Here is a 25,703-nt window from a genome sequence, read left to right on the forward strand (position 1 = left end):
CTAAGCACCGTCGTAATACCTTTTCGGAACAGTATGAAATTACACCCTTACATGTGAACCTATCAGCTCTCTTGAACAGGTTTTTTGGTTTTAATCATTATATTAAAACATATTTTTTAGGTCTCTGTCAGTTTTTTGTTTTTTTTCTTGGAAATATTAGACCTTAGCTATTTGTATTTTGGTTTTTGCTGGTGTTTGGAGATCTCCTTGGTCTTCATGGTGTTTCGCTAGTGGTGCCTCTTGTTAATGGTGTTGCAGCCTCTGACCTTTCAAAAAAGGTAAAGTGTACAATGGGGAAAAAAAGTATTTAGTCAGCCACCAATTGTGCAAGTTTTCCCACTTAAAAAGATTAGAGAGGCATGTAATTGACATCATCAGTAGACTGCAACTATGAGAGTCAAAATTGAGAAAAATCCGGAAAATCACCTTGTCTGATTTAGCAGGATTTGTTTTGCAAATTATGGTGGAAAATAAGTATTTGGTCACCTAAAAACATGCAAGATTTCTGACTCTCACAAACCTGTAACTTCTTTGTTAAGAGTCTCCTCTTTCCTCCACTCATTACCTGTAGTAATGGCGCCTGTTTGAACTTGTTATCAGTATAAAGACACCTGTCCACAACCTCAAACAGTCACACTCCAAACTCCACTATGGTGAAGACCAAAGAGCTGTCGAAGGACACCAGAAACAACATTGTAGCCCTGCGCCAGGCTGGGAAGACTGAATCTGCAATAGGCAAGCAGCTTAGTATGATGAAATCAACTGTGTGAGCAAAAATAAGAAAATGGAAGACATACAAGACCACTGATAATCTCCCTCGATCTGAGGCTCCACGCAAGATCTCACCCTGTGGGGTCAAAATGATCACAAGACAAGTGAGCAAAAATCCCAGAACCACATGGGGGGACCTAGTGAATGACCTGCATAGAGCTGGGACCACGGTAACAAAGGCTAGCATCAGTAACACAGTACAGCGCCATGGACTTAGATCCTGCAGTGCCAGACGTGTCTCCTTGCTTAAGCCAATACATACCTGGGCCTGTCTGAAGTTTGCCAGGGAGCATTTGGGTATTGGGAGAATGTCATATGGTCTGAGGAAAACAAAGTAGAACTGTTTGGTAGAAACAAAACTCGCCGTGTTTGGAGGAGACAGAATGCTGAATTGTATCCAAAGAACACCATACCTACTGTGAAGCATGGGGGTGGCAACATCATGCTTTGGGGCTGTTTCTCCGCAAAGGGACCAAGATGACTGATCTGTGTACATGAAAGAATGAATGGGGCCATGTATGGTGAGATTTTGAGTGCTAACCTCCTTCCATCAGCGAGGGCACTGAAGATGAAACGTGGATGGGTCTTTCAGCATGATAATGATCCCAAGCACACCTCTAGGGCAACAAAGGAGTGCGTAAGAAGCATATGAAGGTCCTGGAGTGGCCTAGCCAGTCTCCAGATCTCAATCCCATAAAAAACCTTTGGAAGGAGTTGAAAGTCTGTGTTGCCCAGTGACAGGCCCAAAACATCACTGCTCAAGAAGAGATCATCATGGAGGAATGGGCCAACATACCACCAACAGTGTGCGCCAACCTTGTGAAGAATTGCAGAAAACGTTTCACCTCTGTCATTGCCAGCAAAGGATATATAACAAAATATTGAGATGAACTTTTGTTAATGACCAAATACTTATTTTCCACCATAATTTGCAAAACAAATCTTACCAAATCAGACGCAGTGATTTCCTGGATTTGTTTTCTCATTGTGACTCTGATAGTTGTGGTCTACCTATGATGTCAATTACAGGCCTCGCTCATCTTTATAAGTGGGAGAACTTGCACAGTTGGGGGCTGACTAAATACTTTTTCCCCACTGTATGTACTGACAGCCATGACACTTAGATCGCACACAGGTAGACGTCCTGTCACTAAGAATGTGACTTATGAAGGAAATTGCTTGCTCCAGAAATTTTTAGGAGCTTCATAGCAAAAGGGGTGAATACTTATGCACATGCCAATTTTTAGTTATTTGATCCCATAAATTTAGTTTCCGCCTACATTTTTCTCACTTCACTTCACCAACGTAGACTATTTTGTACTGATTCATCACACACAAGTTGGATTGCAAAATTATTTATATATAGGTTGTAACAAAATAATGTAGGTAAAAAGCCAAGAGAGGGGGGTTGAATACTTTCTCCGGCCACTGTAGCACTCATCCATTTTATACGCTTGTGTGAGCGAGCTCTCATATTGGTAGAATCTGCTGACAATAGAAGGTGCATGGATATTTTTTTCAGTCCTGAAAAATTTTTCAAAGTAATTTGTCTCTGGACCTATTTACATCTAGAACATTGGGGGAACAGTTTAAAGGGAACCTGTCACCCCGAAATTCGCGGGTGAGGTAAGTCCACCGGCATCAGGGGCTTATCTACAGCATTCTGTAATGCTGTAGATAAGCCCCCAATGTTACCTGAAAGAGGAGAAAAAGACGTTATATTATACTCACCCAGGGGCGGTCCCGCTGCTGGTCAGGTCAAACGGGCGTCTCCGGTCCGCTGCGGCGCCTCCCATCTTCATTACAAGACGTCCTCTTCTGATCTTCAGCCACGGCTCCGGCGCAGGCGTACTTTGCTCTGCCCTGTTGAGGGCAGACAAAGTACTGCAGTGCGCAGGCGCCGGGCCTCTGACCTTTCCGGCGCCTGCGCACTGCAGTACTATCCTCTGCCCTCAACAGGGCAGAGCAAAGTACGCCTGCGCCGGAGCCGTGGCTGAAGATCAGAAGAGGACGTCTTGTAATGAAGATGGGAGGCGCCGCAGCGGACCGGAGACGCCTGTTTGACCTGACCAGCAGCGGGACCGCCCCTGGGTGAGTATAATATAATGACTTTTTCTCCTCTTTCAGGTAACATCGGGGGCTTATCTACAGCATTACAGAATGCTGTAGATAAGCCCCTGATGCCGGTGGGCTTACCTCACCCGCGATTTTCGGGGTGACAGGTTCCCTTTAAGACCAGACACTTGACAGATACATTAATCATCCGAATTTCATTCAGAAAACTTGGACAATTTTTTTTCTCACTTGTCGTCAGTTTTCAGTCCGTATGTCATCCGATTTTCTACATCAGCAATTGTTAAAAATATAAAAGACCATAAACTGTTTGCATCTTTAAAAATCAGACGCTACACAGTAGCTACATAGGGAATCCAAGTTTTTGGCGCAGAAAAAAAAAAAAAATCACACTGCTCTGTGAGTAACATTGTTTTTTTTCATGGACCGCAATACAGTCATGTGAACTTGGCTTTATGAACAGCTGATGTGAGATACTGTAGATGACATCAGGGCACAGTATGAAATCAGCAAAGATGTCGTGAGAGGAGCAGAAGGCCGGGCTGGCGGAGATCTGTCACAATAGCAGACAAGCCGGGATGGGACTGGCCGCCTCTAGCTAACAACGTAAGACAGGCAGCAGGACAGGACAAGCATCTGGGTGAGGTCAACGGATAAATCAGGTCAGGTGCCAAGAATGTGACACAGGCGTGCACCATAGCAGCTTCTGGGCAAAATGGACCTTATTGGTGAGGCAGAGGAAAATGGAGAGGAAGGGTCCATATTAAACATGTGAGAGCTGGAAAAGAGCTAGAGTGGTATGAACTGGCCCTTTATGAGCCACGAGTCAGCATGCCGACTGGAGAAGACCAAGCCTACACAATAAGGAGGGCAGCAAGGAAAGGTGGGACAGTGGCCAAAAGCAAGAAGCAGAGCGGAGACACCGAATATTGGGTGAGCAGTGAAGTATGACAGTATTTACTACTTATGAGGCTTTGTGCACCGGAAAAAGGACCCCTGTAAAACTTGCTGTGCACATGCTCCATTTTACATGATGTCTTTTACCGGCTCAAGGGTGTGGACACCTTGAAGCAGTCAGAATAAGTGAATTACCCATTCCTTAGGTGGCTCCCGCCAGAAGCCACCCGCTCCCTATACTTACAGTGGAAAGTAAAAGCCATCAGCAGTAGAGCCGCAGAAAGAATGATGGCGGAACTGCTGGCAAAGCCGCTTCTCGGAGATGACCGCCAGCGTTTTCCTGAAGAAGTCTGGCCCGGGAAACTCAGCGGGTGCACAGGTGCCTACAATAAGCCATGTGCACATAGCCTGAGGGTTTCTATTGATGACATTTTCTGACTAGTGATGAGCGAGTGTACTCGTTGCTTGGGTTTTCCATAGCACGCTCGGGTGGTCCCCGAGTATTTGTGACTGCTCGGAGATTTAGTTTTCCTTGCCGCAGCTGAATGATTTACGGCTGCTAGACAGGCTGAACACGTGGGGGTTCCCTCTCAACCAGGCAACTCCCACATGTACTCAGGCTGGCTAGCAGCCGTAAATCATGCAGCTGCTTGGACAAAAACTAAATCTCCGAGCAGTCATAAATAGTCGGAGACCACCCGAGCGTGCTCTGGAAAACCCGAGCAACAAGTATACTTTCTCATCACTATTACTGAGGACAGAAGGTGCTTGGATGGATTTTCATATTCCCGGGGACAAAAATGTAATTTAAGACCAGAGACGTGACAGATGCATGAATGGCATTGGGATGTTGGGATGTGAAGCTTGTAGCCCCCCTGAGTATCTTATCACCTGGGAAGAAAGTTGGTGGGTACATCTTCAACCAGTCAGTGCCTAGAATAGAGCGGTGCTACAACTTCAGGCCGACACTGTGGACAAGGCCGGCGTTTCTAGTCCACACTAAACTGTAATTCACTACATTTGAAAGGAATGTGTCATCAGAAATGACCTATTGCTTATACCATGCCTAGCATTAGGCCAGACGTCCATGATTTATATTGCCGCAAAACATGGACCATAGACAGACTCGTCAGTCACTGTCAGTGGGCGGGGAGAAGCCGCCGGTGTTCTGCCTGTATGACTAGTGCACCCCGCAGCTCAGTCCTGCCAGGCAGTTATTAAACTTATGTTTTTTTCTCCAAAAGGCTGCAGCATTTCAGACTCAGACATACCGGGATGAGATCACAGAGCTGGTACCTAATACGTACTGCCCATAGTTTCAGCTGACATGTTCCTTTTAAGCACAGATCTCGAAGATCCTGGTATATCTCGTTAAAAGATATCTGTCATCAGATTAGTGCTGTGTAATCCGAGAGCAGCATGATGTAGGAGACCCTGATTCCAATGATGTGCCACTTACTGGGATATGTTTTGCTGTTTCAATACAATCAGTGTTTTATCAGCAGAATATTATCACTACGGGACAACTGGCCTCACAACTCCTAATCCAACCACACCTCCAGCACTGATTAGCAGCTCGCCGACTGGAGTATTTTGGCAAGGCACAAATGGACGCCACAATTTGGATGCACCACATTTATTACTAGGCATGCACCTCTTAATGAATCATGGGCATCTGACTCATCAAGAACTAAAGGAAAAACACTGCTCTTGATTAATTGGGACCATGAAGTCTAGAAAAAGCAGTAGCAAAATTCACATTGGGCTCTAGGAAGCCAAACTGTTTCCCTAATTGAGATGAGGGAGGAATGACAGTTGGGCAATTCTGTTAGCAGTGACTTCCTCAATGAGTAATGCATCCACATTTACCAATACATGATAGGTTAATATTTTTTAAGCAATAGAAAACACAGCAGGAGCTGACTGTCAGGAGCTGACTGTCAGGAGCTGACTGTCAGGAGCTGACTGACAGGAGCTGACTGACAGGAGCTGACTGACAGGAGCTGACTGCCATGAGCTGACTGACAGGAGGTGACTGACAGGAGGTGACTGACAGGAGCTGACTGATAATAGCTGACTGACAGGAGCTGACTGACAGGAGCTGACTGACAGGAGCTGACTGACAGGAGCTGACTGACAGGGGCTGACTGACAGGGGCTGCCTGATAGGAGCTGGCTGACAGGAGCTGGCTGATAGGGGCTGACTGATAGGAGCTGACTGACAGGAGCTGTCAGGAGCTGACTGATAGGAACTGACTCAAAGGAACTGACTGATTGGAGCTGACTGATTGGAGCTGACTGATAGGAGCCGACTGATATCAGCTGACTGATAGGAGTTCATTGATACGAGCTGCCTGACATGAGCTAACTGAAAGAAGCTGACTGACAAGAGCTGACTGATATGAGCTGACTAATAGGTGCTGACTGATAGGAGTTGACTGCCAGGAGTTGACTGCCAGGAGCTGACTGACAGGAGCTGACTGGTAAGAGCTGACTGCCATGAACCGACTGATAATAGCTGACTGACAGGAGCTGACTGATAGCAGCTGACTGACAGGAGCTGACTGAAAAGAGCTCACTGACAGGAGCTGACTGATACGAACTGACTGACAGAAGCTGACTGATACGAACTGACTGGCAGGAGCTGACTGATACGAACTGACTGGCAGGAGCGGACTGATACGAACTGACTGGCAGGAGCTGACTGATACGAACTGACTGGCAGGAGCTGACTGATACGAACTGACTGGCAGGACCTGACTGATACGAGCTGACTGTCAGGAGCTGACTGATACGAGCTGACTGGCAGGAGCTGACTGATACGAGCTAACTCTCAGGAGCTGACTGATATGAGCTGACTGTCAGGAGCTGACTGATAGGCCTTTGCAGAATGTTACAATAAATGGTTCATAGTCGAGCATATCAGAGAACAGAGAGAGCATATCACTTTTGGCACTACTTTGCCATTGATTGAAAATAGATGAAACCTTTGCCTACTGTGCCACAAGAAGAGCTCATCTTTATTAGACATTACTAAGGCTTCCTACAATTCAGGAAGAAACACTTTATAATTCCAGTGAAGTTCAGAAGATGGGGATCAGAGCTTTACACATATTGATATGCGATAGAGACTTGCTGATTTATGTGGAGCAGGGTATAAGCCAATAAAAATGCACAGTTGGGCATGTACACTACCTCATGTGTGAAGGGATCCCTTATCTATCCAGCTCAGCATCAGATGGTTCACAAAAAAACGTGAATTGAAAATTCTCTGCAATATCGGGAAAAGATCTTAAAGTATAGTGTAGGAAGAACGCAGACCCCGATTCCTATTGTCAGTGTCGTCCACCCTATTGAAAAGCGCTTGAATGTACTCTGGAAAAAAAGCCATAGGTGAATGCTGGGCGCTGCCGAGTGAAGTTCAGATGAGCCAAAAATAAAAAGGATGCCTTATTGCTAATAGATATATATATATTTTGTAGGGGTTCAGTCACTTTGGTAGCCGCTGAGGACCACACAGGTACGAGTTCTAGTGTTAAGCAGGACATAGTTAGTTTTCTGGAATAAACATTCAAAATAAAGTAATCAGGTTTTCTTCAGCCAAAACATTCAATAGCAAAAACAATCCTTTCTTCGGGCGAGCATAATAAAATAGCACAGTCTCACCCACAGAAGAGTACAAGCAACCTGATCCTCAGACAGTCTGTCCACCATTAATGATCTTTTCCTCCACAACACTACATTTTCCTACCATCCAGGACCCTACCTTCCTTACCCTACATATTTATGTATTTAACAAAGTGTTTCAGTGCAGAACTTGGTTTAAACCCAAGGAAGGCGCACGTTCTGAACTGAAACAGGTTTTTTTTTATATATATTTATATGTATTTGTCATGAGGGGGCCATGTCCCCATGTGAAACCTAGAGTAAGTGGAGTTAGATCGTCACGTTGGGTAATGAATGGCAGGTCTTCTTTAGAGATTGTGTTATTTATGTCCTATTTTAAATGGATTCCCTTTCCTTCAGTGCTGAGAGGGGTAATGACTCTTTCCATGCTGACTGAGACCATACAGCCTGGTTGTTCTCAGCTGCAACTGCTTATCATTTACTCCTTCTACTGTATATACAGTGGGTATGGAAAGTATTCAGACCCCTTTAAATGTTTCACTCTGTTTCATTGCAGCCATTTGGTAAATTCAAAAAAGTTATTTTTTTCCTAAATTAATGTACATTCTGCACCCCATCGAGACTGAAAACAACAGACATGTAGTACTTTTTACAAATTTATTAAACAAGTAAAACTGAAATATCACATGGTCAGAATTCACTGCTGAACCCTGGCAGAATCCACTGCTGAACCCTGGCAGAATCCACTGCTGAACCCTGGCAGAATCCACTGCTGAACCCTGGCAGAATCCACTGCTGAACCCTGGCAGAATCCACTGCTGAACCCTGGCAGAATAAACTGCTGAACCCTGGCAGAATCCACTGCTGAACCCTGGCAGAATCCACTGCTGAACCCTGGCAGAATCCACTGCTGAACCCTGGCAGAATCCACTGCCGAACCCTGGCAGAATCCACTGATGAACCCTGGCAGAATCCACTGCTGAACCCTGGCAGAATCCACCGCTGAAACCTGGCAGAATCTACTGCTGAACCCTGAGAGAATCCACTGCTGAACTCTGGCAGAATCCACTGCTGAACTCTGGCAGAATCCACTGCTGATCTCTGGCAAAATCCACTGCTGAACCCTGGCAGAATCCACTGCTGAACCCTGAGAGAATGCACTGCTGAACGCAGAATTTAATACTGAAACCTGGCAGAATCCACTGCTGATCTCTGGCAGAATCCACTGCTGAACCCTGGCAGAATCCACTGCTGAACCCTGAGAGAATGCACTGCTGAACGCAGAATTTAATACTGAAACCTGGCAGAATCCACTGCTGATCTCTGGCAGAATCCACTGCTGAACCCTGGCAGAATCCACTGCTGAACCCTGAGAGAATGCACTGCTGAACGCAGAATTTAATACTGAAACCTGGCAGAATCCACTGCTGATCTCTGGCAGAATCCACTGCTGAACCCTGGCAGAATCTACTGCTGAACTCTGGCAGAATTTAATACTGTAACCTGGCAGAATCCACTGCTGAACCCTGGCAGAATCCACTGCTGGACCCTGAGAGAATCTACTGCTGAACCCTGAGAGAATCCACTGCTGAACCCTGAGAGAATCCACTGCTGAACCCTGAGAGAATCCACTGCTGAACTCTGGCAGAATCCAATACTGAAACCTGGCAGAATCCACTGCTGAACCCTGGCAGAATCCACTGCTGGACCCTGAGAGAATCTACTGCTGAACCCTGAGAGAATCCACTGCTGAACCCTGAGAGAATCCACTGCTGAACCCTGAGAGAATCCACTGCTGAACCCTGAGAGAATCCACTGCTGAACTCTGGCAGAATCCAATACTGAAACCTGTCAGAATCCACTGCTGAACCCTGGCAGAATCCACTGCTGAACCCTGGCAGAATCCACAATCAATGAACATGGATTTATACACTCAAATAGAAGGAAAAATGATAAGTAAAATGAAAGATTCCCTGTGCCATGGGAGTCCAGCACTGATTAGGTAAAGGCCTGGTAATCCGGCATGGGACTACGTTTGTGGATTGCTGCCTTAGTTGCATTTTTTAAAGGATCAGGTGCTGGGTTAATGGAGTTTTACTACTTTAGGACTCATTCAGACATCCAATTTTCACATATGTGTTGTGTGGTTTTCACGGACAGAGCTTGTGACATAACCTTTATAAGTTCAGATGTCTGTGGGTTTTTTTGAGACCATGTATCTGCACTAAAAGCACCAAAGCATGTTTGTTTGTGATCTGTGTCATGTGCCAAAATTACACATGTAAATCTATGGGTCGATTAAAATCACGCACAGCACGTGGATGGCATCAGTGAGCTGATTGCAATATGCACCATGTTCCAAATTATTATGCAAATTGGATTCAAGTGTCATAAAGATTTAATTGTTTTGTTTTTCAAATAAACTTATTGTTGGTATTGTGTCTCAGGGCTCAATGGATCACTGAAATCAATCTTAAACACATGTGATAATTAGTTTTCCAGGTGATTCTAATTAAAGGAAAACTACTTAAAAATGATGTTCCACATTATTAAGCAGGCCACAGGTTTCAAGCAATATGGGAAATAAAAAAGATCTATCTGCATCAAATAGTGCAATGCATTGGAGAAGGTATGAAAACATTAGATATTTCACGAAAACTTAAGAGTGATCATTATACTGTGAAGAGATTTGTGACTGAAACAGAGCACACACAGAGTTCATGCAGTTAAAGGCATAATGAGGAAGGTTTCTGCCAGACAAAGTCATTGGATTAAGAGAGCAGCTGCCAAAATACCATTACAGAGCAGCAAACAGTTATTTGAAGCTGCTGGTGCCTTTGGAGTCCCTCGAACCTCAAAGTGTAGGATCCTTCAAAGGGTTGCTGTGGTGCATAAACCTACTATTCGGCCACCCCTAAACTGTGTTCACAAGCAGAAATGGTTGCCTTGGGCCCAGACATACATGAAGACTAATTTGCAAACAGTCTTGTTTACTGATGAGTGTCAAGCAACCCTGGATGGTCCAGATGGATGGAGTAGTGGATGGTTGGTGGATGGCCACCATGTCCCAACAAAGGCTGTAACGTCAGCAAGGAGGTGGAGGAGACATGTTTTGGGCCAGAATTACGAGGAAACAGCTGGTAGGCCCTTTAAGGTTCTGACTGACAACTTTCTTTCATGCTATGAAAAGCAGAAACGTGCCTTCAGGAGCAAAATCATCTTCATGATGACAATGCCCCATCTCATGCTGCAAAGAAACCTCTGAGTCATTGGCTGCTATGGACATAAAAGGAGATAAACTCATGGTGTGGCCACCATCTTCTCCTGACCTCAACTGTACAGAGAACCTTTGGAGGATCATCAAGCAAAAGATCTATGAGGGTGGGAGGCAGTTCACATCAAAACAGCAGCTCTGGAAGGCAAAGAAATACAAGCAGAAACTCTCCAAAAACTCACAAGTTCAATGGATGCAAGAATTGTGAAGGTGATATCAAGGAAGGGTTCCTATGTTACATGTAACTTGGCCTGTTAGGGGGTTTTGGAGTTAAATAGCTTTTTTGTTCAGTGAATGTGACCTCCTAATGCTGCAAATTCCACAAATGAGCATTTTCAGTTCTTTAAAAGGCATATCAAATGTTTAGAATTTCTACTGTGCCTAATAATTTGGAACAGTGCATTGTGAGTTTTTATTCATTTTGGAGATTATACTGTTATCATTGGGAGGTTTCTTCAATAAAATTTGATTTATAATGTAACGGGTGATGACTTTTATTAGACTGACTGTCATTTGCACCGATCATTTAGGAAAATCCGAGAAAAATTGTCATTTGCATAAGTATTTGGAACATGGTGTATAGGAGAAACGTTATAATTTTATTTTTCACTGACCAAAAACTAGTGAAAATCAGAAGGAAAAACATTGATGAGACTCAATTTTTTGCATACATGAAAAATCACCGACGTCTGAATGTCGCCTTAGCCAATTATCAGTGCTCTTTGTGCTCCTAGCATTAGATCACAGACCTAGATTTTGTGCACGTTCCATACTCCGTGCTGTGCACATTCCATACTCCGTGCTGTGCACGTGCCATACTCCGTGCTGTGCACGTGCCATACTCCGTGCTGTGCACGTGCCATACTCCGTGCTGTGCACGTGCCATACTCCGTGCTGTGCACGTGCCATACTCCGTGCTGTGCACGTTCCATACTCCGTGCTGTGCACGTGCCATACTCCGTGCTGTGCACGTGCCATACTCCGTGCTCTGCACGTGCCATACTCCGTGCTCTGCACGTGCCATACTCCGTGCTGTGCACGTGCCATACTCCGTGCTGTGCACGTGCCATACTCCGTGCTGTGCACGTGCCATACCCGTGCTGTGCACGTGCCATACTCCGTGCTGTGCACGTGCCATACTCCGTGCTGCGCAGGTGCCATACTCCGTGCTGCGCAGGTGCCATACTCCGTGCTGCGCAGGTGCCATACTCCGTGCTGCGCACATGCCACACGCCAACCTCATTTTTCAGCTATACTCTATGAATGTTGTGTTCAGTATTCACAGTCGAGTGTATGAGACAGATGCCCAATGTGCGTTTACTGAACACGCCGCTGATAGACTCTACCCATAAGAGAACCGTTGGCCAAATCTGCTGAGTTCAGCAGGAGCTGCCGAATGTTCACAGCAGATAATGTCAAAGAAATAGTGAAATATTTATGGTAAGTGATGATTATGTCAAATATTGTGACTTTTTGTCTTTAGGGAGGACTTTCTGTTGATTCTATAGCAGAACTTGGCGATGGAGACAGCCGTCTTCTGGAAGCGCTACAGTTGTCACATCCTGCAGAGCTGCGCTCCCAACCAGAAGACAACAATCTTTGCCTAAGTTTGAACCCAATCTACAAGCAAGTGCCCCGAATTGTGGAAAGATGCTGTTCTCACATTGAGAAGTATGGTAAGATACTGCACACAAGCTTTGTAAGACCGAGGGCTTGTCCGGCCTTAGGATACCAGTCTGCAGTCACGCTATGTGACTGCAGACTTGTGAATCCTCACAGTGTGCGCACTATCAGGGTTCTCAGGTGCCGGGATCATGCAGTCATGTGACCACACGTATGTGATTTTCATACTTCCAGACACATTCCGACTAGACATGTCTGACTGAAAAAACAAAGGAATGGTGGGAGGCTCACCGACATTGCATGGAAATAATCCAATGGGGTGGGTGTAGTATCCAGCTGGCAGTTTGCAGCAATAATAGGCAGTAGAAAAGGAAATTCTGCACATCCGTAGGTAATATAAAAAAGTTATTTTATTGAAGATCCATTAAAAAATGACAAAACACATACAGGGGGATATAAAAGACTGACGCGTTTCGAGCAGGTCGACGCTCTTAATGATATGGTTAAGGATGTGCGGGATTTCCCTTCCTACTGCCTAGACATGTCTAACCTTGCTCAGTTCACTGGTATTGAGAGAGGCTGTGCACGTCTAGTCGGTATGTGACTGCATGTATAGTATGCATCCACCGATCCCAGCAACGGCACCAGAGAATCCTGACAGTGCATAGGTCACACGATGTGAGGATTCACAAGTCTGCAGCCGCATAAAGTGAGGCATAGAGTGACTGCAGACTTGTACCCTAAGGCCGGAGCACCCATTTAACCCTGATGTTGCTAAAATCGCACATTGTATGCAGTGCAAAATGTAGTTATATTAGTTATATTACACATCAACCGTTATTTTATGGTCACTGAGGTAAAAACAGGAAAAGGATAATGCGAAAGAATTTTAAAGATTTTTGCACATAAAAGATCACATGAAGATATTCCTAAATAGGATGTCTATTTATTTATTTTGTCATGTTTATCAATGGTGAATTAATTGAAAATTGCCTCTTTAGAAAAGAAAAGGACCTGAACTCTGGTGCCTCCTATTGAAAGTAGCAATCCTGACCGTTAATAATGACCCTTTAACAAGCCTTGAGATATCCTAAGTCACGTGGAAAGGCTCTTATTGACTTTTAGGATTCCTACATCCAATAGGTGACACTAGAGTTTAATTCAACTTCCTTTCCGAAAAGGCAATTTGCATATTTAGTTTCCCAGGAGAGCATTGCACGGACTATAAGTCTCCTTACATTGGCATGTCAGGCATGTTCAGCAATATAGCCGCATGAGGGCTTGTTTTTTGCGGGATGACTTGCACTTCTGGAGGACATCATTCATGATCATTAGTGACAAAATGTGCAATTGGCGGAGAAAGGTTGAACTTGATGGATCGGTGTCTTTTTTCAACCTATTTAACTATGTATGAAAAAAGATGCTTGCTTTTGTCACCATTTTCCAAGAACCGTAACTTTTTCGTTTTTCGTGATCTGGGGCCGGTGAGGGCTTATTTTTTGCGATCCAAGCTGACATTTTTATTTATACCATTTTGGGGTAGATACGATGTATTGATCGCCTCTTATTGCATTTTATTGCAATGTTGCAGCAGCTACAAAAAATTAATTCTGGCGTTTAGATTTTTTTGCTACGCCGGATCGGATTAATTTAGTTTATAGTTTGATAGAACGGACGTTTCTGAACAGATACCAAATGTGTGTATTTTAAAAAAAATTATTGTTTTTTGTTTCAATGGGGAAAAAGAGAAGATGATTTGAACTTTTGTGTTTTTTTTTAATTTTCTTCATATTTTAGAAAACTTTTTTTTAACTTTTTACTGTAGTTTATAGTCCCCTAAGGGGACTTGAAGCTACGATCCTCAGATCGCCTGTGCTATACATGTAGGAATTCAGCCCTGCTGTGCATAGAGAAAATGACGATCTCCTATGAACACCGGCCACAAGCCGGCATTCACAGGAGGATCATAATGACAGATACAGGGGGTCAACCCATCGGCGCCCTGCGATCACATGACAGGGACTCCGATGGGAGGGATTAATGACGTGCTTCGGGCTGGCTCTCCACCCATGACTGTTAAGGGCACGTGATGACTGACATTTGTCGGGAGAGATGCGGGCTCAGCATGAGAGTCTGCATCAAAGTCAAGGGACACGACATAAGACGTAAATGTATATCATATGTCTTGAAGGGCTTATATATTATTATTATTATTATTTATTATTATAGCGCCATTTATTCCATGGCACTTTACATGTGAGGAGGGGTATACATAACAAACAAGTACAATAATCTTGAACAATACAGGTCACAACTGGTACAGGAGGAGAGAGGACCCTGCCCGCGAAGGCTCACAATCTACAAGGGATGGGTGAGAATACAGTAGGCGAGGGTAGAGCTGGCCGTGCAGCGGTTTGGTCGATCGGTGGTTACTGCAGGTTGTAGGCTTGTCGGAAGAGGTGGGTCTTCACGTTCTTTTTGAATGTTTCGATGGTAGGCGAGAGTCTGATATGTTGTGGTGGAGAATTCCAGAGTAGGGGGGATGCACGAGAGAAATCTTGTATGCGATTGTGGGAAGAGGAGATAATAGGGGAGTAGAGAAGGAGATCTTGTGAGGATCGGAGGTTGCGTGCAGGAGAGTACCGGGAGACGAGGTCGCAGATGTATGGAGGAGACAGGTTGTGGATGGCTTTGTATGTCATGGTTAGGCTTTTGTACTGGAGTCTCTGGGTGATGGGGAGCCAGTGCAGGGATTGACAGAGGGGAGAGGCCGGGGAATAGCGGGGGGACAGGTGGATTAGTCGGGCAGCAGAGTTTAGAATAGATTGGAGGGGTGCAAGAGTGTTAGAGGGGAGGCCACAGAGCAGGAGGTTACAGTAGTCAAGGCGGGAGATGATGAGGGCATGGACTAGGGTCTTTGCGGATTCTTGGTTTAGGAATGTGCGGATCCGTGAAATATTTTTGAGTTGGAGGCGACAGGAAGTGGAAAGGGTTTGGATATGTGGTTTAAAAGAGAGATCAGTGTCAAGGATTACCCCAAGACAGCGGGCTTGTGGGACTGGGGAGAGTGGGCAGCCGTTTACTGTAATGGATAGGTTCGTTGGGGAGGTCGTGTGAGATGGGGGAAAGATGATGAATTCTGTTTTGTCCATGTTAAGTTTTAGAAATCTAGTGGAGAAGAAGGATGAAATAGCAGACAGACATTGAGGGATTCTGGTTAGTAGGGTGGTAATATCTGGTCCGGAGATGTAGATCTGTGTGTCGTCAGCATAGAGATGATACTGAAAGCCGTGAGATTCTATGAGCTGTCCCAGGCCAAAGGTGTAAATGGAGAAGAGCAGGGGTCCCAGTACTGAACCTTGCGGGACTCCGACAGATAGGGGGCGAGGTGAGGAGGTGGTGTGTGAGTGGGAGACGCTGAATGTACGGTCAGTTAGGTATGACGAGATCCAGGATAGGGCCAAGTCTGTGATTCCAAGGGATGAGAGGGTCTGCAGCAGCAGGGAATGGTCCACTGTGTCAAAGGCAGAGGACAGGTCCAGGAGGAGGAGGATAGAGTAGTGTCGCTTGCTCTTGGCGGTTAATAGGTCATTGGTGACCTTAGTTAGGGCAGTTTCAGTGGAGTGGTGTGATCGGAAGCCTGATTGAAAGCGGTCGAAGAAGGAGCAGGAAGATAGATGGAAGGACAGTTCAATATGGACATGTTGTTCCAGTAGTTTTGAGGCAAAGGGGAGAAGTGATATAGGGCGATAGCTAGATACAGAGGATGGGTCAAGAGAGGGCTTTTTGAGGATAGGTGTGATTGAGGCATGTTTAAAGCTTGAGGGGAAAATGCCAGTTGTTAGTGATAGGTTGAAGAGATGGGTTAGGGTTGGGATGAAGACTGTGGTGAGGTTTGGGATGAAGTGGGATGGGAGTGGGTCAAGTGCACAGGTGGTGAGATGCGATCTTGAGAGTAGAGTGGAGAGTCCGTCTTCTGTAATGGTGGAGAAGTTGGTTTTGGAGGTGGCGGGCTGGGTGGTTGGGAGGAAGGGTTCTGGGGGTTGTTTACTAAAACTGTCTCTGATGTTCTCAATTTTCTGCTTGAAAAATGAGGCAAAGTCTTCTGCTGAGATGAGTGGGGAGGGAGGAGATGCTGGGGGACGGAGGAGAGAGTTGAAGGTGTTGAATAACTGTTTGGGGTTGTGAGACAGGGAGGATATGAGAGATGAGAAGTAGGTTTGTTTGGCTGTGGCGAGTGTGGTCTTGAAAGTAGTGAGGGACTGTTTGAATGCAATGAAGTGCTCGTTGGAGTGGGATCTTTTCCATCTGCGCTCAGCAGCTCTGGAAGCTCGCCTCAGTTCTTTGGTCATGCTGGTGTGCCAGGGTTGTCTGTTGATTTTGCGAGCTTTGGTATGTGTGAGAGGGGCAAGAGGTTCCAAAGCTGCAGCTATTGTGGTGTTATATAGAGCGGCAGCATCATCCGCATTGTGTAGGGAGCTTATGTCTGTGAGAGGGAGGAGGGATTCAGAGAGTGAGTGAAGATCAAGGTGTTTAAGATTTCTGCGAGGATGTGAGAGTTTGTGGGGTGGGGGTTGTAGACAAGGAGTGGAAAGGGAAGAGAATGTGAGTAGGTTGTGGTCAGAAAGAGGAAGAGGTGAGTTTGAGAGGTTAGATAGGGAGCAGAGGCGGGTGAAGATGAGGTCCAGTGTGTGACCATCTTTGTGGGTGGCTGTAGAAGACCATTGAGTGAGGCCAAAGGAGGAAGTGAGAGATAGAAGTTTAGAGGCAGCTGAGAGGGAAGTGTCAATGGGGATGTTGAAGTCGCCCAATATAGAGACTCTTTGCGGAAAATGACTATTGAGCACGCCTTGTAGATGACTGAATAATAAAAAGAATGACTCTAGAGTCCAAATCTGTTGAAACATTTTCCATAAATCCTTCTTAATTAGTAGATGTATCGGTTCCCGTTATTCTGGGGTGTGTATAACTCCGCCCACCACACTGATTGGAAGCTTTCTGTGTACATTGTCAGCAAGCTGCCAATCAGTGATCTGGGCGTGGTCACACAGAGTAGCCTGACTGTTGTGCACATGACACATGGTCCTGCTGGGATAATCTCCTGCTGATAAAATAATACTGATTGTATTGAAATGGCCACACACAGCCCAGGAAGTGCCCTTGCCCTTTTATTATGCTTCTCTCAGATTAAATATCAAAAACCTGCTGACAGATTCCCTTTAAGTGGTATAGTGACAGAAAATAAAATTGTGTGTGTCTCTCTCTCCCCGGATCATCAACTAGAAACAATTACCCGGATCATCTAGTCGGATCCGGCGAAAAAAAACGGATCCGTCGCATCAGTTTTTCACAATTTGCGACGGATCTGTTTTTTTCAAAATATGCCGGATTGAGCCTGACGGCTAAAAACTGATGTGTGAAAGTAGCCTAATTCAGAATGGTCATCCATAGCTAAAGTCGCTATAGCTATGGCGGACTTCAAGGGGTTGTCCAGGCTTGGCTCAAGTCTGCAATCACTCTTGGTGAGCGCAGACTTGTAAATCCTCACAGCGCACAATGTGCCGGCATCGGGGGTGGGTGGTCGTGTGATTTTCCTACTTCTGGCCACATTCCAACTAGACTTAAATGTCTAGTCGGCATGTGTCCGTACGAATGCAAATTACAGTTACACTGGCACCGGGAGTCCTGACATCGCACAGACTGCGCACTGTGATGATTCACAAGGTTCCCGGTTGATACAACCCTTTAATCTACATTAATGTTTCATGGGATCTTTTTTGTTATTATTTTTAATATTTCAGTAAAACATAATAATATGCAAAGGATATACAAGCGACATTGGAAATGATTATGAGGCTCCAGTGTCTAAACAATAAGGCACAGTAAACCAGGGGTCTCACAGTCTGCCCTGTTCTTAGACACTACTTTAAATACTCCAGAAAGCCAGTACATATGACCAGATGTGACCAGACACCAGTTTAACTTGTCTTTCATTTCTTCAGGGCTTCAAACAGTTGGAATCTTTCGTATTGGGAGCTCAAAGAGAAGAGTTGAACAGGTCGGTGTCAGGAGCGCTGCTGTTTGTTTGGTGTCACACATATCACATGCCGCGCGCCCTCAGCACTTATGACTGGAGACTAAAGCGCTGTCAGATATCATCCAGCTCTGCCTGTCGGGGCATCTGCTCACCTGCACCCGTCTCCTGGCATAATATAAGCATCTTTTAGCGTGGTTTTTTGATGCATTTTTTCACATTCGTTAGAAAGGATGATAAAAGCTGCAGAAACGCTGATAGTGCTGATTCCCTGCAGATATCAAACTGCTTCACATCTGCAAAGAAAGAATAAGCAGAATGTGCGTCAGATGTCAGAGATTGCATTCACCTGCTGGTACTGTGAATATTGCGTTATTGGGGGGCAGAAAAAACAAGAGGCAAAATCCGAAGGTTTGAACAAACGTATAATTGCTGTTTTTTGTTCATAGACCCCTGATTGTTTTACAGCCCCGGCCCTTGTAGGCCAGGCAGGGTTTATACTGCTGTAGCACAAGTATTGCGAATGACATGACATCATATTGTGTGTAGGGCCCTTATACTATATAGAGGTTTGTGGGGGGCCCCATACTGCATGTTGGATATCATATTGTGTATGGGGGCCCTCATACTGTGTAGAGGGGCTGTGGGGCCTCTATGCTATATATATAGGGGAGCTGTGGGGGGCCATCATGCTGTGTATACGGAGCTGTGGGAACTCAATGCTATATACAGTATAGGGGAGCTGTGAGGACCATCATGCTGAGTATAAGGGGCTGTGGATCCTCCATGCCAAATATAAGGGAGCTGTGGGGACCATCATACTGTGTATAGGGGGCTGTGGGGATTTCATGATATATATGGGGCTGTGGGGACCATCATGCTGAGTATAAGGGGCTGTGGATCCTCCATGCCAAATATAAGGGAGCTGTGGGGACCATCATACTGTGTATAGGGAGCTGTGGGGCCTCCATGCCAAATATAAGGGAGCTGTGGGGGGCCATCATGCTGTGTATACGGGGCTGTGGGGACTCAATGCTATATACAGTATATGGGAGCTGTAGGGACCATCATGCCGAGTATAAAGGGCTGTGGATCCTCCATGCCAAATATAAGGGAGCTGTGGGGACCATCATACTGTGTATAGGGGGCTGTGGGGATTTCATGATATATATGGGGCTGTGGGGACCATCATGCTGAGTATAAGGGGCTGTGGATCCTCCATGCCAAATGTAAGGGAGCTGTGGGGACCATCATACTGTGTATAGGGAGCTGTGGGAACTCAATGCTATATACAGTATAGGGGAGCTGTGGGGACCATCATACTGTGTATAGGGAGCTGTGGGGCCTCCATGCAATATACATAGGGGAGCTGTGGGGGGCCATCATACTGTGTATAGGGGGCTGTGGGGACTTCATGATATATATAGGGGGGCTGTGGGGCCATCATGCTGTGTGGGGGGCACTTTAGGGGCATCATGCTGAGGGAGGCATTATACTGTGTTGGGGTAACTGTGGTGGTATCATATTTTGCTTGTGGCACTGTGGTGTCATCATAACGTGTCTGTAGGAGGAAATCACTGTGGGGGTGTCATGCAATATGGAGGTCATTTGTTGGGGCATTATGCTCTATAAGGACCATAAAAGATGTATAGTAGTGGGAGAGAACACTAAGTGGCTTCAGTATTGGCATAATTGTATTTTTGTGTCATAAGTGACCCTGTCCCTGATGTTAAAAGTTTGGAGACCTTTCCCTTTACTTGGGCGCCCAGGGCCACGGACCGGGTTGCAGCCACCGTGATGTCCCCTTCAAGTATCGGACCCGGTACCGAGTACCCCACTGCCCTGTCTACTCCACCAAATTATTATTTTTTTTTTTAGTGAGGGCATGTAGAAGAGGGCCCAATTAGGACTTTGCTAAGGGGCCCCCTTTATTTCTATGTACACCATTTTTATGACCCCTTCCTAAATACTATATTCACCCAATTAAAATGAAAAATATGTACAATAAAAATACATATCAAATATATACTCACCTCTCCGTCAGCCAGCGCTCATGTAACATTGTGATATCATGTATGGGCTGCAGCTTTGGAACTTCCATAATTACATAGGATGAAAAAATGACGCAGATCCATTAGGATGAACCTTTTCTATCTATTAAAGTTTTACAAGGAATCACCGCGCAATTCTGAGATAGATAGAAAAAAATAATATGTGACTGAATATTCACTCAGTGTTAGATGCGGGTGTGTTCAGGGAATAAGTGTGGATTTCAGCAGGTAGTAGATCATACTGATGAAATAGTAATGATCCAAAGTATGTGAATGATAATGCAGAAATGTGCTTGTATAATACCAATGTACAAACTATGAAATTAAAGTACTTACTGGTTAGTTTGATCCGTTGCAACTCCCCTATCAGGAATGATGGATGCGGATAATGCCAGAGGGGCAGGGATCAGAGCGCTTTACTCGCTGTGCGCTTTCAATAGCAAGGTTATGCTTGAGGGATAGCAGAACGATTAATGAGCGTAAAACCGTGAGACCTGGCTGCTGTAACGAGCGGTGACATCAGTAAGGCTACCTCAGTTCTCAGGCTGGCTCACCGGTTATCATTCCAGTTCTTGCACTACTCCACGAGAACTGATGGCTTTGAACTGCGGTAACCTTAATGATGTCACCTCAGTGAAATGCTCGAGTGCTTGTTAAGACCGGATGACAGAGAATCTCTCTTTCTTCCTAATCAAGACTGATCAATTTTTGCAGAGAACTCAGCTCGGCTACATCAACACACAAAGCTTTCCTACATAGACACAGCTCAGCAACATCAACGCACAACACAGCTACATCAACACACAAAGCTTTCCTACATACACACAGCTCAGCAACATCAACACACAACACAGCTACATAAACACACAAAGCTTTCCTACATACACACAGCTCAGCAACATCAACACACAACACAGCTACATAAACACACAAAGCTTTCCTACATACACACAGCTCAGCAACATCATCACACAACACAGCTACATCAACACACAAAGCTTTCCTACATATACACAGCTCAGCAACATCATCACACAACACAGCTACATCAACACACAAAGCTTTCCTACATATACACAGCTCAGCAACATCAACACACAACACAGCTACATTAACACACAAAGCTTTCCTACATACACACAGCTCAGCAACATCAACACACAACACAGCTACATAAACACACAAAGCTTTCCTACATACACACAGCTCAGCAACATCAACACACAAAGCTTTCCTACATATACACAGCTCAGCAACATCATCGAACAACACAGCAACATCAACACACAAAGCTTTCCTACATACACACAGCTCAGCAACATCAACACACAAAGCACGGTTGCTCAGTGGTTAGCCTTGCAGAGCAGGAGCCCTGGGTTGAAATCCCGCCAAGTACAACATCTGCAAGGAGTTGTTATGTTCTACCCTTGCGCAGGTTTCCTCCAGGTTCTCCGGTTTCTTCCCACATTCCAAAGACATACTGATAGGGAATTTAGATTGTGAGCCCCATCGGGGACAGTGATTGTAATGTATGTAAAGTGCTGCGGAATAAGATAGCGCAATATAAGCAAAGCATAGTAAATAAATAATACATACTCTCAGCTCAGCCTCAGCTACATCAACATAGCCACACAATATAGCCACACATATCAACTATAACACACTCAGCACATGTATATAATCAAAAACGCAGATATACACACATCTCAGCTCCAACACAAACAGCTCAGCTACAACACACTCAGCTTAGCTACATCATCAAACACACAACACACTTCTCGGCTACAATAGAATCAGCTCAGCTACATCATCAAAATACACATACCACAGCTACAACACACACACATACACACTATATATATTATCACATTTTTGTGTCTAATCACACGATATGAAACATCCTTCATCATCAGTGCAGGTCCCTATAGCTTTTCCTCCTACCCTGCACCGATCATATGAACCATTGTGGGGCAGGACCAGAGATAGAAGTGCTCCTGGTGATTAGGGAGGACACTGTGTCCCATACACATGGTCATTAATAAAGAGAATAAAAAGAATTGGGCGTAATGCTGATCCTTGTGGTCCCCACTTCTCCCAGTGCTGATCCCTGTGGCCCCATTGCTCCCAGTACTGATCCTTGTGGTCCCCATGTCTCCCAGTACTGATTCCTGTGGTCCCCACTGCTCTCAGTACTGATCTTTGTGATCCCCACTTCTCCCAGTACTGGTCCTTGTGGTCTCCACTTTTCCCAGTACTGATCATTGTGGTCTCCACTTCTCAGAGTACTGATCCTTGTGGTCTCCACTTCTCCCACTACTGATCCTTGTGGTCCCCACTTCTCAGAGTACTGATCCTTGTGTGTTGTGAATTCTGTGGCAGAGCTCCCTCCTGTGGTCACAAGTGGTACTTCGGCTGATTCTCTCTGTGAGCTTCCGTTGGTGGAGGAAAGTGGTACTGCGGCTTCTGAGTTTCCTTCCTCAGGTGATGTGGTGAAGTCGTTAGGTGCTGCTCTATTTAACTCCAGCTAGTGCTTTGATCCTGGCCTCCAGTCAATGTTCTAGTATTGGACCTGTTTCCTCCTGGATCGTTCCTGTGGCCTGCTGCTCTGCATAGCTAAGTTCCGCTTTGCTATTTTGTTTGCTGTTTTTTTTCTGTCCAGCTTGTCTATTTGTTTTTTCCAGCTTGTTGGAAGCTCTGGGATGCAGAGGGTGTACCTCCGTGCCGTTAGTTCGGTACGGAGGGTCTTTTTGCCCCCTTTGCGTGGTTTTTGTAGGGTTTTGTGTTGACCGCAAAGTTACCTTTCCTATCCTCGCTCTGTTCAGAAAGTCGGGCCTCACTTTGCTAAATCTATTTCATCTCTACGTTTGTCTTTTCATCTTAACTCACAGTCATTATATGTGGGGGCTGCCTTTTCCTTTGGGGTATTTCTCTGAGGCAAGGTAGGCTTATTTTCTATCTTCAGGCTAGCTAGTTTCTCAGGCTGTGCCGAGTTGCATAGGGAGCGTTAGGCGCAAACCACGGCTGCCTCTAGTGTGGTTGGAGAGGATTAGGGATTGCGGTCAGCAGAGTTCCCACGTCTCAGAGCTTGTTCTATGTTTTTGGGTAATTGTCAGGTCACTGTATGTGCTCTGACCTCTATGTCCATTGTGGTACTGAATTACCTTATCATAACAGTACTGGAGGCCTAAAGTACTAATGATTCTCAATAGAGGGAAAAAAGAAGTTCTGAGACCATTTTTTTTTCTCTGCACTGTGTTTTGCCTTTTTTTTTCCCCTAGACATTTGGGTGGTTCAGGACACAGGTGTAGCGATGGACATTAAAGGTCTGTCTTCATGTGTGGATCAGCTCACGACAAGAGTACAAAATATTCAAGACTTTGTGGTTCAGAATTCTATGTTAGAACCGAGAATTCCTATTCCTGATTTGTTTTTTGGAGATAGAACTAAATTTCTGAGTTTCAAAAATAATTGTAAACTATTTCTAGCTTTGAAACCTCGCTCCTCTGGTGACCCAGTTCAACAAGTTAGGATCATTATTTCTTTTTTACGTGGCGACCCTCAGGACTGGGCATTTTCTCTTGCGTCAGGAGGTCCTGCATTAAGTAATATCGATGTGTTTTTCCTGGCTCTCGGATTGCTGTACGATGAACCTAATTCAGTGGATCAGGCAGAGAAAAATTTGCTGGCTCTATGTCAGGGTCAGGATGAGATAGAGGTATATTGTCAGAAATTTAGAAAGTGGTCCGTACTCATTCAATGGAATGAAGGTGCGCTCGCAGCTATTTTCAGAAAGGGTCTCTCTGAAGCCCTTAAGGATGTCATGGTGGGATTTCCTATGCCTGCTGGTCTGAATAAGTCTATGTCTTTGGCCATTCAGATCGGTCGACGCTTGCGTGAGCGTAAATCTGTGCATCATTTGGCGGTATTACCTGAGCTTAAACCTGAGCCTATGCAGTGCGATAGGACTTTGACCAGAGTTGAACGGCAAGAACACAGACGTCTGAATGGGCTGTGTTTCTACTGTGGTGATTCCACTCATGCTATCTCTGATTGTCCTAAGCGCACTAAGCGGTTCGCTAGGTCTGCCACCATTGGTACGGTACAGTCAAAATTTCTTCCGTCCGTTACCTTGATCTGCTCTTTGTCATCGTATTCTGTCATGGCATTTGTGGATTCAGGCGCTGCCCTGAATTTGATGGACTTGGACTATGCTAGGCGTTGTGGGTTTTTCTTGGAGCCCTTGCAGTGTCCTATTCCATTGAGAGGAATTGATGCTACGCCTTTGGCCAAGAATAAGCCTCAGTACTGGACCCAGCTGACCATGTGCATGGCTCCTGCACATCAGGAGGTTATTCGCTTTCTGGTGTTGCATAATCTGCATGACGTGGTCGTGTTGGGGTTGCCATGGCTACAAGTCCATAATCCAGTATTGGATTGGAAATCCATGTCTGTGTCCAGCTGGGGTTGTCAGGGGGTACATGGTGATGTCCCATTTCTGACTATTTCGTCATCCACCCCTTCTGAGGTTCCAGAGTTCTTGTCTGATTACCGGGATGTATTTGATGAGCCCAAGTCCGATACCCTACCTCCGCATAGGGATTGTGATTGTGCTATCGATTTGATTCCTGGTAGTAAATTTCCAAAAGGTCGACTGTTTAATTTATCTGTGCCTGAGCACGCCGCTATGCGGAGTTATGTGAAGGAGTCCTTGGAGAAGGGGCATATTCGCCCGTCATCGTCGCCATTAGGAGCAGGGTTCTTTTTTGTAGCCAAGAAGGATGGTTCGCTGAGACCTTGTATAGATTACCGCCTTCTAAATAAGATCACGGTTAAATTTCAGTACCCCTTGCCGTTGTTATCTGATTTGTTTGCTCGGATTAAGGGGGCTAGTTGGTTCACCAAGATAGATCTTCGTGGTGCGTATAATCTTGTGCGTATTAAGCGAGGCGATGAATGGAAAACTGCATTTAATATGCCCGAGGGCCATTTTGAGTATCTAGTAATGCCATTCGGACTTGCCAATGCTCCATTAGTGTTTCAGTCCTTTATGCATGACATCTTCCGAGAGTACCTGGATAAATTCCTGATTGTGTACTTGGATGACATTTTGATCTTCTCGGATGATTGGGAGTCTCATGTGAAGCAGGTCAGAACGGTGTTTCAGGTCCTGCGTGCTAATTCTTTGCTTGTGAAGGGATCAAAGTGTCTCTTTGGTGTTCAGAAGGTTTCATTTTTGGGGTTCATCTTTTCCCCTTCTACTATCGAGATGGACCCTGTTAAGGTCCAAGCCATCCATGATTGGACTCAGCCGACATCTCTGAAAAGTCTGCAAAAGTTCCTGGGCTTTGCTAATT

The 25,703-nt window shown here is 45.3% G+C and overlaps 1 protein-coding gene across 1 annotated transcript in view; it reads left to right on the top strand.

The window, feature by feature from the left end:
• The window catches only part of LOC138662728 (rho GTPase-activating protein 6-like), a 219,440-nt gene that overhangs the window by 90,105 nt on the left and 103,632 nt on the right, over positions 1-25,703 (top strand). The window contains exons 5-6 of the mRNA XM_069748621.1: positions 12,125-12,317; positions 18,267-18,322. Of these exons, the coding sequence (XP_069604722.1) occupies positions 12,125-12,317; positions 18,267-18,322 (249 nt within the window). The remainder of the gene's footprint in view (positions 1-12,124; positions 12,318-18,266; positions 18,323-25,703) is intronic.

This window comes from Ranitomeya imitator, chromosome 2 (genome assembly GCF_032444005.1).
Source record: "Ranitomeya imitator isolate aRanImi1 chromosome 2, aRanImi1.pri, whole genome shotgun sequence".
NCBI lineage: Eukaryota > Metazoa > Chordata > Amphibia > Anura > Dendrobatidae > Ranitomeya > Ranitomeya imitator.